We start from the raw sequence: 13,699 nt of genomic DNA, 5'->3' as shown, positions 1-13,699 counted from the left end.
TCCCTCGCTCTTTCTTCCCATGTCTTTGTGTGCTGAAAAAAGTGTGTCAGGGGGAGAGAAAGAGAGAGCACAAGAGAGTTGGGTAGCCATTTGTTGTATGGGAAAATGGCTTTGTCTTTAATAGCTGGCCCTTTGTTGATAGGAGGCTCTCTCTCCCCTGTGATGGCAGTAGAGTACAGATGGAGAGAGATGGACTTTCTCCATATTGATGGTGCTGTAACAGTGTGTGTGTGGTGTTAGGGGTGTTTCTGTGTGCCTCTTATATAAAGGTAACCTCCGGAACATTCCATTCATGAATTTTCCATATTTTCAATCAATATTGAATGCCCCGCCCCCAAGAAAAAGCCACTCTTTATTTTTTGGTTCCTTTTTCTTCCGTTCTCTGCAGTCAGAAAGAAAGAACATACAGTGTTAGTTCTGGAACCAATTTGTCATAGAGACGTCTTAACTAAAAGCTGCTAAGTAAAATCAGATCTCCAGTTAGATATTTGTTAGTGGAAGAGAGTAGATGTGACATCAATGGGATAAAAGCTCTGCAGTGAAGCATAGCTAAGTGACGCCAAGCTCTACTGAGGATGTGATGGTCTCGGCCTGACCAAGAGTAGAAACAGACTCCGACTCAAAAGGATTACAAGTAGATTAGTGCTCATTCAACATGTGTAGCTTTTTATATGTGACTGTGTGTCGTTGAGACTGAGTTAGCCAAGACGTCACACAGCCTTTTTCTCAACTCATCTCTACTTCTGTACTTTCTTTTCCCCTCTGCTATAATTATATTTATCATGTTTTCAGCTGTCTCTTTTAGAGCAGGAAATGCACTTGTCTTGTTTTGACATATCTTCATCTGGATAGCTTTGAGTCACAATGTAATATTTATGTGAGTGAAACATTGAATATCCTGCACTGTAAAGCATCTGTGATGTGTTAGTCCATATGTTGTTGTTGTTTTTTTGGGGGGGGGGGGAATATGTGCAAAAGTGCATCTGGGACTTGGATATGTCTGTGTTTGAGCTAAATTTGATTTCTGCGTGTGTGTGTGTGTTCCACAGCTGTTGCGTAGCTCCTTGGTCAACAACCGTACCCAAGCCAAAGTTGCAGAGGAGCTGGGCATGCAGGAGTTTGCGATCACTAACGACAAAACTAAACGGCCAGTGGCCCTCCGGACCAAGACCCTTGCTGACCTGCTGGAATGTACGTATACAGTTCACAGCCCTTTTGAATATACATTTGTCACCAAATATATTGGCACCCTTGTACTTTTCTTAAATAATTCCCTTTTTTCTTCTAAAATAAGTAGAATTTGAAGAAGAAAAAAAATGTTTGATCTCCACACTTTATTTGGTTTTCAATATGGCGGAACAATTTTCTATAAACTTAGGTTAACAATTGTTTTGTGTGTTTTAATAAAGACAAATGACAGGGACAAAATTATTGGCACCCAGGAGCTAGTACTTGGTTGAACAGCCTCTGGCCAAGATAACTGCGGACAAATGTTTCTTGTAGTTTTAATGAGCTTGCTGCACCTTTCTACTGGGCGATTGGCCCACTCTTCAGCAGCAAACTGTTTTCAGATCTCGGCATAGGTAGATGTGGTTCAGATCTGGACTCTTTGATCGATAATTGAGAATAGTCCAGCGTTACTTCTTGAACCATTCCTTGGTGCTTATTGATGTGTGTTCGGGGTCATTGTCCTGCTGGAAGACCCATAACCTTTATTTTCTAAATGAAAATTGTAAACTGAAGTTTACAAAAAATTAAAGGTGTGCTGCAATCCCTTAACTTGGTGTGGAGACCCAAAGTTTGTTTCAATTGTAACTTATTTTAGAAAAATTGGGAAGTATTTAAGAAAAGTGCAAAGGTGACAATATATTTGACCGTAACTGTATATAATATATGCCATTTAGCAGACACTTTAACAAAAGCGACTTAGTCATGCATGCATACATTTTACGTATGGGTGGTCCCAGGGATCGAACCCACTATCCTGGCATTGTAAGTGCCATGCTCTGCCTACTGAGCTACAGAGGGCCACAATCATTGTCATTTCATGTGTACTGTATTTACAAGGTCTCTCTTCTGACTTCTCTCTTAAAAACGGATCAATTGCCATTTTGTGTGTACTGCATGTATGTCCGTGGACTCTCCTTTCTCTCTGTCTGAGATTTTAAACACAAACCATTGTCATTTTGCATTTATTGTACGAACAAGGCATAGATATCCTTTAATTAATGGATTATACAGTGCATCCTTCACTTTTTCCACATTTTGTTACATTACAGCCTTATTCTAAAATGTTTGTTTTTTAAAACGACAAATCTACACACAATACCCCATAATGACAAAGCAAATATAGGTTTTTAGAAATTATGTCAAATGTTACATTTACATATTTATTCAGACCCTTTACTCAGTACTTTGTTGAAGCACCTTTGGCTGTGATTAAAGCCTCGAGTCTTCTTTGGTATGACGCTACAAGTTTGGCCCACCTGTATTTGGGAGGTTTCTCCCATTCTTCTCTGCAGATCCTCTCAAGCTCTGCCAGGTTGAATGGGGAGCGTTGCTGCACAGATATTTTCAGGTCTCTCCAGAGATGTTCGATTGGGTTCAAGTCTGGGCTCAGGCTGGGCCACTCAAGGACATTCAGAGACTTGTCCCAAAGCCACTCCTGCAGTGTCTTGGCTGTGTGCTTTGGGTCGTTGTCCTGTTGGATGGTGAACCTTTGCCCCAGTCTGAGGTCCTGAGCGGTCTGGATTAGGTTTTCATCAAGGATCTCTCTCTACTTTCGTTCATTTTTACCTTGACTGGTCTCCCAGTCCCTGCTGCTGAAAAACTTCCCCGCAGCATGATGCTCCCAACTCGCTTCACCGTAAGGATGATGGCAGACTTCCACCAGACGTGACGCTTGGCATTCAGGCCAAAGAGTTGTCTTGGTTTCATCAGACCAGAGAATCTTGTTTCTCATGGTCTGAGAGTCTTTAGGTGCCTTTTGGCAAACTCCAAGCGGCTGTCATGTGCCTTTTACTGAGGAGTGGCTTCCGTCTGGCCACTGTACCATAAAGGCCTGATTGGTGGAGTGCTACAGAGATTGTTGTCCTTCTGGAAGTTTCTCCCATCTCTACAGAGGAACTCTGGAGTTCTGTCAGAGTTACCGTCAGGTCTATTGTTGCTTTTTTGACCAAGGCCCTTCTCCCCCGATTGCTCAGTTTGATCGGGCAGCCAGCTCTAGGAAGAGTCTTGGTGGTTCCAAACGTCTTCCATTTAAGAATGATGGCGGCCACTGTGTTCTTGGGGACCTTCAATGCTGCAGTCATGTTTTGGTACCCTTCCCCAGATCTGGCCCTCGACACAATCCTGTCTCGGAGCTCTAAGGATAATTATTTTGACATCATGGCTTGGTTTTTGCGCTGACATGCACTGTTCACTCTGGGACCTTATATTGACAGGTGTGTGCCTTTCCAAATAATGTTCAATCAATTTAATTTACCACAGGTGGTCTCCAATCTAGTTTTAGAAACATTTCAAGGATGATCAATGGAAACACCATGCACCTGAGCTCAATTTCGAGTTTCATAGCAAAGCTTCTTAATACTTTTTTAAAGTTTATATTTCTTTTTTTTCTATTTTTTTTCTTTGTCATTATGGGGTATTGTGTGTAGATTTATGAGGATTTGTATTTAATCCATTTTAGAATTAGGCTATATCTTAACAAAATGTGGAAAAGAGGCCTGAATACTTCCCGAATGCTCTGTATATGTAAATCTGTGGTATCCCTTTGTGGACAATGCTCTCTCCTTGAGGTTTTAAAAATTGTTGTTTGCATGTTTTTGTACATAGGCTACATGACCTCTCATCTCTCCTTGACGTCTTTAAACCTTGAACTATTGGCGTTTTGCATCGTCTCTTTCCAAAGGCCAGTAAGAGATGTTTAATTGTCCTGTGGGAGTACATGGACCTGGCCTTGTCCTTTTGGCTTCTGAGTCCTTTGCTGCTTGCTTGGTGACCGGAGGGTTGATGAATGAGTGAGGGCTCTGTGTCATGGCTAGTGAAAAGACATGTTACAGCCCTCCTTCCACTCACTTGGCCTTCCAGTCTTCAGACATCAAGGCTGAGACTGTGTCCCAAAAGGCACTGTATTCCCTACATATTGCACTACTTTTGACCAGGGCTCATATGCGTCTGATCAAAAGTAGTGCACTATGTAGCTAGCAGGTCACGATTTGGGACGAATCCTAAGACCAGGCCTGAGCATTAAGGGGTTGGGCGGTATTGGGCGGGCTCAAGTGGCAGCAGCATGACTAGGTGTACCATACTGGATGCTCTTCAAAGGCCAAGACACAAGAGGATGACATGCACTGTACACACACACACACACACACACACACACACACACACACACACACAATGTGAACATGAAACACTCAGAGAGAGCGTCTTAAATCCATCAAAGGCAACATTATATAGGGAGAACTTTGTGCCACGTACACGCTCACACACACACACACACTAGATTATTTGCATCCTCAAATATTATTCAAATGCTATAGCAGAGATGATGACAGCTGGGTTGAGGGGTTTGGGCTGAATTGAGTGCTGCTCTTGAGCATATGAACAGTCATGCTATTTAGCTAGACTGAACAAAAATATATTTCAAATTTCAAAGGTTTTACTGAGTTACAGTTCATTTAAGGCAATCAATCAATTGAAGGAAATTCATGGCGGCCGTGCATTATCATGCTGAAACATGAGGTGATGGCACCTGATGAATGGCACGACAATGGGCCTCAGGATCTCATCACGGTATCTCTGCTTTCAAAATGCAAATGTGTTTGTTGTCCATTGCTTATGCTTGGCCATACCATAACCCGACAGCCACCATTGGGGCACTCTGTTCACGAGGTTGACATCAGCAATCCGCTCTCCCACAGCGCCATACACACCGTCTGCCATCTGCCCTGTACAGTTGAAACCATCCGTGAATAGCACACTTCTCCACCATGCCAGTAGCCATCGAAGGTGAGCATTTGCCCACTGAAGTCAGTCATGACGCCGAACTGCAGTCCGGTCAAGACCCTTGTGAGGAAGACGAGCACACCGATGAGCTTCCCTGAGACCGTTTCTGACAGTTTGTGCAGAAATGCTTAGGTTGTTCTAACCCACAGTTTCATCAGCTGTCCAGTTGGCTGGTCTCAGACGATCCCGCAGCTGAAGAAGCCAGATGTGGAGGTATTGGTCTAGCTTGATTACACCTGGTCTGTGGTTGTTAGGCCGTTTGGATGTACTGCCAAATTCTCTAAAACGATGTTGAAGGTGGCTTAATTCTCTAGCAAAAGCTTTGGTGGATATTCCTGCAGTCAGCATGCCATGTGCATGCTCCCTCAAAACGTGAGACGTCTGTGGCATTGTTCTGTGACCGCTGCACATTTAAGTGGCCTTTTTTTGGTCCCCAGCACAAGGTGCACCTGAGTAATGAAAATACTGCAGTGTAGCTCAGTTGGTAGATTATGGCACTTGCAACACCAGGGTTGTGGGTTCGATTCCCATGGGGGCCCTGGTCAAAAGTAGTGCACTATATAAGGAACAATGTGCAATTTGGGACACAGCCTCTCTCTACACGGCATCTGAAATATTACTTATTACCTTCTCTCTTCACTTTGACTCCAGCCTGCCTTCTCTTGTGTGTAAGGTGAGAATAAAACACTGTGTAGTAGAATGTGGTGACAGGTGTATAGTCTGAAGAGACTGGGTAGAAACCCAAAATTGGTTTAGACAACCTGAACAAGGGGGGTGATTGGTGTGTAGTCTGAAGGGACTGGGAGGAGGCCCACAAATGGTTTAGACAACCTGAACAAGGGGGGCGACTGGTGTGTAGTCTGAAGGGACTGGGAGGAGACCCAAAAATGGTTTAGAGAACCTGAACAAGGGGGGTGACTGGTGTGTAGTCTGAAGGGACTGGGAAGAGACACAAAAATGAACAAGGGCATTCTGCACAATACTTTACAGAAAAACTGAAGAAATGCAGAATTTACATCATTAAAATTTGCATCGAAAACAGCATAAGAATGTATCACTTATATTCATAATACAGGTCATTTATTTTCTTGATGGGAAAACTGAATTGTTAAAAAGATGACTTTGAAATCATTTAAGAGCTAGAGGCTGTTATTGTACAGTCTGACAGTAGACAGACTAGGTTATATTACCCTTTTTTATACTATGGTACTGCTAACTTTGCTGCTCTGGCAGAAATATTATCTTTTTAAATGGTCCTTTCCAGCACGGTTCCATTAACTATGGTGGAAGATCATATTTTTATATTTAGTGTGTTATTATGTTCCATTTCCTTTTGATGTCTGTGCAACTTGTATGGAGCCTTTATTATTGAGTCCAGGGCCAATATCAACAAAGCATCTCGGAGTAGGAGTGCCAATCTAGGATCTGTCCATATAACCTTATTCATTATGATCTAAAATATATATATTTTTAAAGGATCCTAGATCAGCACTGCTACCCTGAAATGTATATATGGGCCCAGATAGGCAGCAGCCAGCCATCATGGTCCATCCGGTTCCGTTCAGTCGATATATAAACCCCCTTCTAGTATACCCATTCCATAACCTCCCCCCTCTTCTCTCGTGTTAATGTTGTTCTTAACCACAAAGCAGTTTTTATATTTGTACGACGTTACTTCTTAAACATCGACTCTCCCTTTCATCCCTTCCGTTATGTAGTCTCTCCTCTCTTTCATCCCTCGTTCATTGTTCTTTCCTCTCTTCTCTTCTGTCACGGGCAGCTTTCATCGCGGCGCTCTACATCGATAAGGATCTGGAGTACGTTCACACCTTCATGAACGTCTGCTTCTTCCCTCGACTGAAGGTGAGTGAGCATGTGTGTGTGTGTGTGTGTGTGTGTGTAATCTCCCCTGTGCGTCTGAGCGCGTGCATGTCTGAAGGTGAGGTCGCACTCACTCTCCTCTGATCCCATCGACAGCCAGCATCCCCACGACCGCGAGAGAGGCCACTCACTCGCCAATCAATGACCACTCTTCTCTTCTCTATGTACCACCGGTAGAGAGGGGAGGCGACGGAAGCTAATGGCTAAACTAATAGCACTAGCATTGACGAGCGGCACTCAAGTGGTGCTCGACTCCTCAACGGTCTTAGCATGGCTGTACAGTCCTATTGTAGTCATCTTTAATGGGCGCCGGTTCCGGTTGGGTCTTTGCTAGCTACTATATTGGGTTGTTACTGACTGTTTAGATATTGATCCCCTACCACCACTGGTGTAGCCAGCACACTGACCTGTTCTAAGGTGCTGTTGTTTCTCAAGTGTTTCAGGTGGTGGGTGTGGTGTTCATTCAGAAAGACCTCAGTTAAGCCTCCTCTCGTATTAGATGGCAGGGGGTGTGACGTATCAGTAAATTGGTGAGATTTAGAGAAGTGAGTCTCTGTAAGATGAATAGGTTGGTGGACCTGCCACCCTCCTCCTCCCTCCTCTCCCTCCCTCCCTCCCTCCCTTTAGAGAAGACATTCTGTCTGTAGGATGAATAGCTTGGTGGACCTGCTTCTTCCTGTTAGAATGGTCAAGAGAGACTACTGCTTACACACACACACACACACACACACACACTACGGCTACCTCCTTCACACACTCACACACATCCTGCACACTGTGTGAAGGTGATGGCTCAGCCTACAATGGTGTACTAATTGCTGTCTGTGTGGGTCTCCTGGGAGTGTGGGTGGCCATGGAGGATCTGAACCGTGTGTGTGTGTGTGCGACTACAGAGAGAGAGCACCTCATTTCCACTTCCACTAAAAAGTTGTGAAAAAGACCAACACATCTCTTCACATAGCCTTTCAGACTTCGTCCCAAAGGGCACCCTATTCCCTATATGATAATGTGGTGGGTGCTTTTGTCCTGGCCCCATAGGGGCCACTATTCCCTAAAGTAATGCACTATGTAGGGAATAGGGAGCAATTTGGAACATAGCCTCTTAAAAACCAGAGCCCTATTATTGCTTTATAGAATCTTCTGGAAGAAAGTCAAAGGACTTATATGGAACCATTATGTCCTTGTAGGATTTACGTGTGTGTACACCTGTGTGTGTATGTATTTGTGCAATTTATGTGCATGTGTTTTGGTATCAAAACAGCCAGTACAAAACTCTTATTGCTGGAAGGAGGGGTAGGGATGCCCCCCAGAGAGGGAGAGGGAACACCAAAGAGGGAGCAGGCGAGAGCATTGGCTACAAGGCATGCCGAACCCATCTTTGTAGAAAATTAATAGGAACAGACAGTTATAGATTCAAAGTGTCCCTTTTTTATAACAGGGCTGCTTTCCAGTTAATGGAAGTGCTTTTAGAAGTCCCTTTGGATTGGAGAATGTATCAGGCCTGCACACCTGGGAGACTCCCAGACAGACCCTGAGAGAGAGCTCTGTATTTCTGTCTCTGCTAGGAGCAGGCTGGAGACGCTTTTGTCTTAAGTAGCCTGTGATTTGTGCCCACTGCAGAGAGAGAAAAGTCAGGGAGATGGAGAGAGGCAGAGAGCGCTAGAGAAGAACAAAAAGTGAGAGTAGGATAAGAGGTGGAAAGCAGGAAAGAGTCAGGGAAGCAATGAAAGCAGGGGTATGGGAGATGAATAGAGGTAGAGTTTGTAATTGTTACTCTACAGTATTTGTGATGTGTAAAGCATGTGCGCGTGTGTGTTGCAGGAGTTTATCCTAAACCAGGATTGGAACGATCCTAAATCCCAGCTCCAACAGTGCTGCCTGACCCTGCGCACGGAGGGCAAGGAGCCCGACATACCCCTCTACAAGTAAGCTAGTCCCCCCCCCCCCCCACGCACACACACACACACACACACACACACACTAACCACACACAGGCATAGTGAATGTGCTCTGTTGTGTAAAGGTCTTTGTTGTTGGGATAAAAAGCACCACTTCCAAAGAAACCTCTTATTTGACATAAGGTCAAGGGACAAGTGTCATTTGACGGACAGCTTCCCAAGTTCCAAGGCGAAATGAACTAGGCTAAATGTCACTGACAACTGCATGTGTGTGGATTACAGGGCCAGCCTGTTTGGAATTCACCACAGTGTATACTTCACTTTCTTGTTAAGATAACTTGAGAGATTTGATTTGAATTAAGGTCTGAATATTTCATGGGAAGCAACTGATAGCAGGCTTTGTGATGTGTCTGAAATGGCACCCTATTCCCTATATAGTGCACTACTTTTGACCAGAGCCCGTATGTTCCCTGGTCAAAGGTAGAGCATTATATAGGGAATAGGATGCCATTTGGGATGCAGCTTGGTGGTAAACGTATTGCAATTCTAAACATTTTGCCATGGGGCAGAGAGAGACGTGCAGTTTTATGGCAAATGTCATGCTACATTGAGAGAGACATATACGCAACAAGGGACAGTCCCATTCTAAGACTGAATGAAGTGTTACAGTGATGAGTATTATTCCACACATTTTGCAATGAGGATGTGAGAAAATGTTTATTTTTTAAAGCTAATTTACTGTAATTCTAAACATTTTGCCATGCCTCCTGACGTGTTCATAATGCTATCTGGCCCCCTCAAAAAATGTGCTTGCATGGTGGCATGCCCCAGACCCAGACATGCCAAACTCAACCCCCACCAAACAGACTGAAATTCCAGGTGCTCTTTTCAACCAGCGCTTACTATAATAGGGTATTATCATAATTTTCAGATTTTCACAGTATTATTCCAACCTCATAGTGTGGATACAAACTCCTCTCACTGTCAACTGCGTTTATTTTCAGCAAACTTAACGTGTAAATATTTGTATGAACATAACAAGATTCAACAACTGAGACATAAACATAAAAGTTCCACATACATGTGACTAACAGAAATTGAATAATGTGTCCCTAATCAAAGGGGGGGGGGGGGGTCAAAATCAACAGTAACAGTCAGTATCTGTTATGGCCACCAGCTGCATTAAGTACTGCAGTGCATCTCCTCCTCATGGACTACACCAGATTTGCCAGTTCTTGCTGTGAGATGTTACCCCACTCTTCCACTACGGCACCTGCAAGTTCCTGGACATTTCTCGGGGGGAGTGGCCCTAGTCCTCACCCTCTGATCCAACAGGTCCCAGCCGTGCTCAATGGGATTGAGATCCGGGCTCTTCACTGGCCATGGCAGAACACTGACATTCCTGTCTTGCAGGAAATCACGCACAGAACGAGCAGTATGGCTGGTGGCATTGTCATGTCAGGATGAGCCTGCAGAAAGGGTACCACAGGAGGGAGGAGGATGTCTTCCCTGTAAAGCACAGTGTTGAGATTACCTGCCATGACAACAAGCTCAGTCCGATGATGCTGTGACACACCGCCCCAGACCACGGACCCTCCACCTCCAAATCGATCCCGCTCCAGAGTACAGGCCTCGGTGTAACGCTTATTCCTTCAACGATAAACGCGAATCCGACCATCTCCCCTGGTGAGACAAAATCGCGACTCGTCTGGTGAGGACCTGCCCTTACAACAGGCCTACAAGACCTTAGTCCAGCCTCTCTCAGCCTATTGTGGATAGTCTGAGCACTGATGGAGGGATTGTGCATTCTTAACTCGGGCAGCTGTTGTTGCCATCCTGTACCTGTCCCGCAGGTGTGATGTTTGGATATATCGATCCTGTGCAGGTGTTGCTACAAGTGGTCTGCCACTGAGAGGACGATCGTCTGTCCGTCCTGTCTCCCTGTAGCGCTGTCTTAGGCGTCTCACAGTACGGACATTGCAAATTATTGCCCTGCCACATCTGCAGTCATCATGCCTCCTTGCAGCATACCTAAGGCATGTTCACGCAGATGAGCAGGGACCCTGGGCATCTTTCTTTTGTTTTTTTTACCTAGTCAGTAGAAAGGCCTCTTTAGTGTCCCAAGTTTTCATAACTGTGACCTTAATTGCCTACCGTCTGTAAGCTGTTAGTGTCTTAACAACTGTTCCACTGGTGCATGTTCATTAATTGTTTATGGTTCACTGAACAAGCATGGGAAACAGTGTTTAACCCCTTTACAATGAAGATCTGTGAAGTTATTTTGGATTTTTATGAATTATCTTTGAAAGACAGGGTCCTGAAAAAGGAGTTTATATATATTTCCAGTACCAGTCAAAAGTCTGGGCATACCTACTCATTCCGGAGTTTTTCTTAATTTTTACAAATTTCTACATTGTAGAATAATAGTGAAGACATCAAAACTATGAAATAACACATATGGAATCATGTAGTAACCAAGAAAGTGTTAAACAAATTAATATATATTGAGATTCTTCAAAGTAGCCACCTTTTGTCTTGATGACAGCGTTGCTCAATATTGGCATTCTCTCAACCAGCTTCATGAGGTAGTCACCTGGAATGCATTTCAATGAACAGGTGTGCCTCGTTAAAAGTTAATTTGTGGAATTTATTGTTTTCCTAAATGCGTTTGAGCTAATCAGTTGTGTTGTGACAAGTTAAGGCTGGTATACAGAAGATACCTCTATTTGGTAAAAGACCAAGTCCATATTATGGCAGGAAGAGGTCAAATAAGCAAAGAAAAACAGCAGTCCATCATTACTTTAAGATGTGAAGGTCAGTGAATCCGGAAAATGTCAAGAACTTTGAAAGTTTCTTCAATTGCAGTTGCAAAAACCAAGAGCTATGATGAAACTGGCTCTCATGAGGACCGCCACAAGAAAGGAAGACCCAGCATTACCTCAGCTGCAGAGGATAAATTCATTAGAGTTACCTGCACCACAGATTGAAGCCAAATAAATGCTTCACAGAGTTCAAGTAACAGACACATCTCTACATCAACTGTTCAGAAGAGACTGTGTGAGTCAGGCCTTCATGGTCGAATTGCTGCAAAGAAACCTTTATTAAAGGACCATAAAATCAATACAAACATACATATTATGTCTGTCTGTACTGTACTGAATGTGTGACCTGCTTGGATGTGACAGCTGACTAATGCTTCCTCATATCCCCATTTCTCTGGTTTCTGCCGCTTTCAGAGAGATTCTAATTCCAAGTGACAGTTTTCCCTGTCGAGGTTTGTTTCAGAATTCAGCAGGGCTGAAGAACCGTTAGTATTTGTTTCGGAACATGCCACAGGCTTCTTCATTTGTAAGTGAGAAATATGATTGAATTATTGATGAAATGCCGTAAGTGACCACATTGCATTAAAAATTAATAGCACCCCTGAAATAAGTAAATTGTTTGTTAATAATTTAGGGTGTCGGTGTGTGGTTTATGCTAATGTTAACATTTTAGACATCTACAAGTGTTGTTTACTTGTACTCCCTTCTCCCTGCTGATATCTAACTAAAAATGGTGATGTCTAATGTATTTTTAAATGTTTCATATGATATGAATGTGATATCGTTTTCCAGGACTTTCTCCCTGAGTTTGCTGGTGGCTCATGTATTTCTACATAACACCAAAGCCTGGTGGGGACTGTCAGAGAGCATTATCATTATTTTACTACTTTATTCTATTTATTTTCTTTGTAGCAGAAGAACACACATATTTTAACCGTCCAGAGATGATGGGGGGCCTTTTTATTGTTTAACTGTCCCTCAGATTGCTTCTGTACACTGTCAAACCACGCCCAGACGAATCAAAGTATTCTCCTGTATTTTCCTCTCTCCCTTTTTCCTCTCTCTCTGCAGATGAATTATATTAGCTCCAAATGAAAATGTTTGTTTTCTTGTTCTTTTCCAGAAGGACGATACCAACATTGAGTGTCCTTGAGCTTTCTCATGTCTGTCATTATTTCTCTATTGCTCCTTTTTTCCTCTCCTCCGTCGCTCATCCCACTCTCCTTTTCATCCGTTTGCTGCAGGACCCTGCAGACAGTGGGGCCGTCTCACGCGCGAACCTACACTGTGGCTGTGTACTTCAAAGGAGAGAGGATAGGCTGTGGCAAGGGCCCAAGGTACGTAGACCCACCCATTAGACCGAGTTAGCATGTGTCCCAAATGGCACCTTAGTCCCTATATAGTGCACTGATTTTTGACCAGAGGCCCATTGGTTCTTGGTCAAAAGTAGTGCACTACACAGGGAATAGAGTGGCATCCAGGATGCAGTCTTCAGTGTGCACTGCTCTGCTCAATGCACGGCTAATGGGCTCTAGAAATAATGGCCATGTTTTATTGATGGTGTTTATTATAGCAATTAAGCACTGTGGCTGTTCTATTGGGAGGGACTTTATGCGGAATGAAAATGAATCGATTCATTATTGAATTGACATAAATGGTATTATAGAAACATCATTTTGAGGAGGGGAAATGCCCTGTGAGAGCGAGAGACCGCACACAGTGTCTCTCTCTCCAGAGCTAGCTTAGCTCTGGTCCAGGACATTAATACGGTTTGCTAACGCTGAGCATGCCTTCACTAACGCCCTGGACTAGAGCTAGGGCTAGCTGATATGGCTGGAGAAAAGCTCTGTGACAAAAAAAAAAGTCAGCACACAGTGTGTCTTAGGCTGCGGCTCAATAGGCACCCTGTTCCCTTCATAGTGCACCCTGTTCCCTTTTGTTCAAAACTAATGCACTATGAAGGGAATAGGGTGCCATTTGAGACAGATTTTCTCCAGGGCTAGCTAGGGTTTTGTTTGGTTCTACCTGTGATGTTTCTCTTCAGAGGGACGGGGGGAAAGGATGGGGAGGCTTTTATAAAGAACCGTA

General features: G+C 43.8%; 1 protein-coding gene across 3 annotated transcripts in view; it reads left to right on the top strand.

Moving 5' to 3' along the window:
* Positions 1–13,699, top strand: part of LOC139420430 (drosha ribonuclease III) — a 138,043-nt gene that overhangs the window by 98,074 nt on the left and 26,270 nt on the right. For all 3 annotated transcript variants that reach the window (XM_071170555.1, XM_071170557.1, XM_071170556.1), the window contains exons 27-30: positions 1,050–1,191; positions 6,791–6,873; positions 8,713–8,816; positions 12,856–12,948. In XM_071170555.1, the coding sequence (XP_071026656.1) occupies positions 1,050–1,191; positions 6,791–6,873; positions 8,713–8,816; positions 12,856–12,948 (422 nt within the window). The remainder of the gene's footprint in view (positions 1–1,049; positions 1,192–6,790; positions 6,874–8,712; positions 8,817–12,855; positions 12,949–13,699) is intronic.

This window comes from Oncorhynchus clarkii, chromosome 11 (genome assembly GCF_045791955.1).
Source record: "Oncorhynchus clarkii lewisi isolate Uvic-CL-2024 chromosome 11, UVic_Ocla_1.0, whole genome shotgun sequence".
NCBI classification, from domain to species: domain Eukaryota; kingdom Metazoa; phylum Chordata; class Actinopteri; order Salmoniformes; family Salmonidae; genus Oncorhynchus; species Oncorhynchus clarkii.
This window is presented reverse-complemented; position numbering and strand designations above follow the sequence as displayed.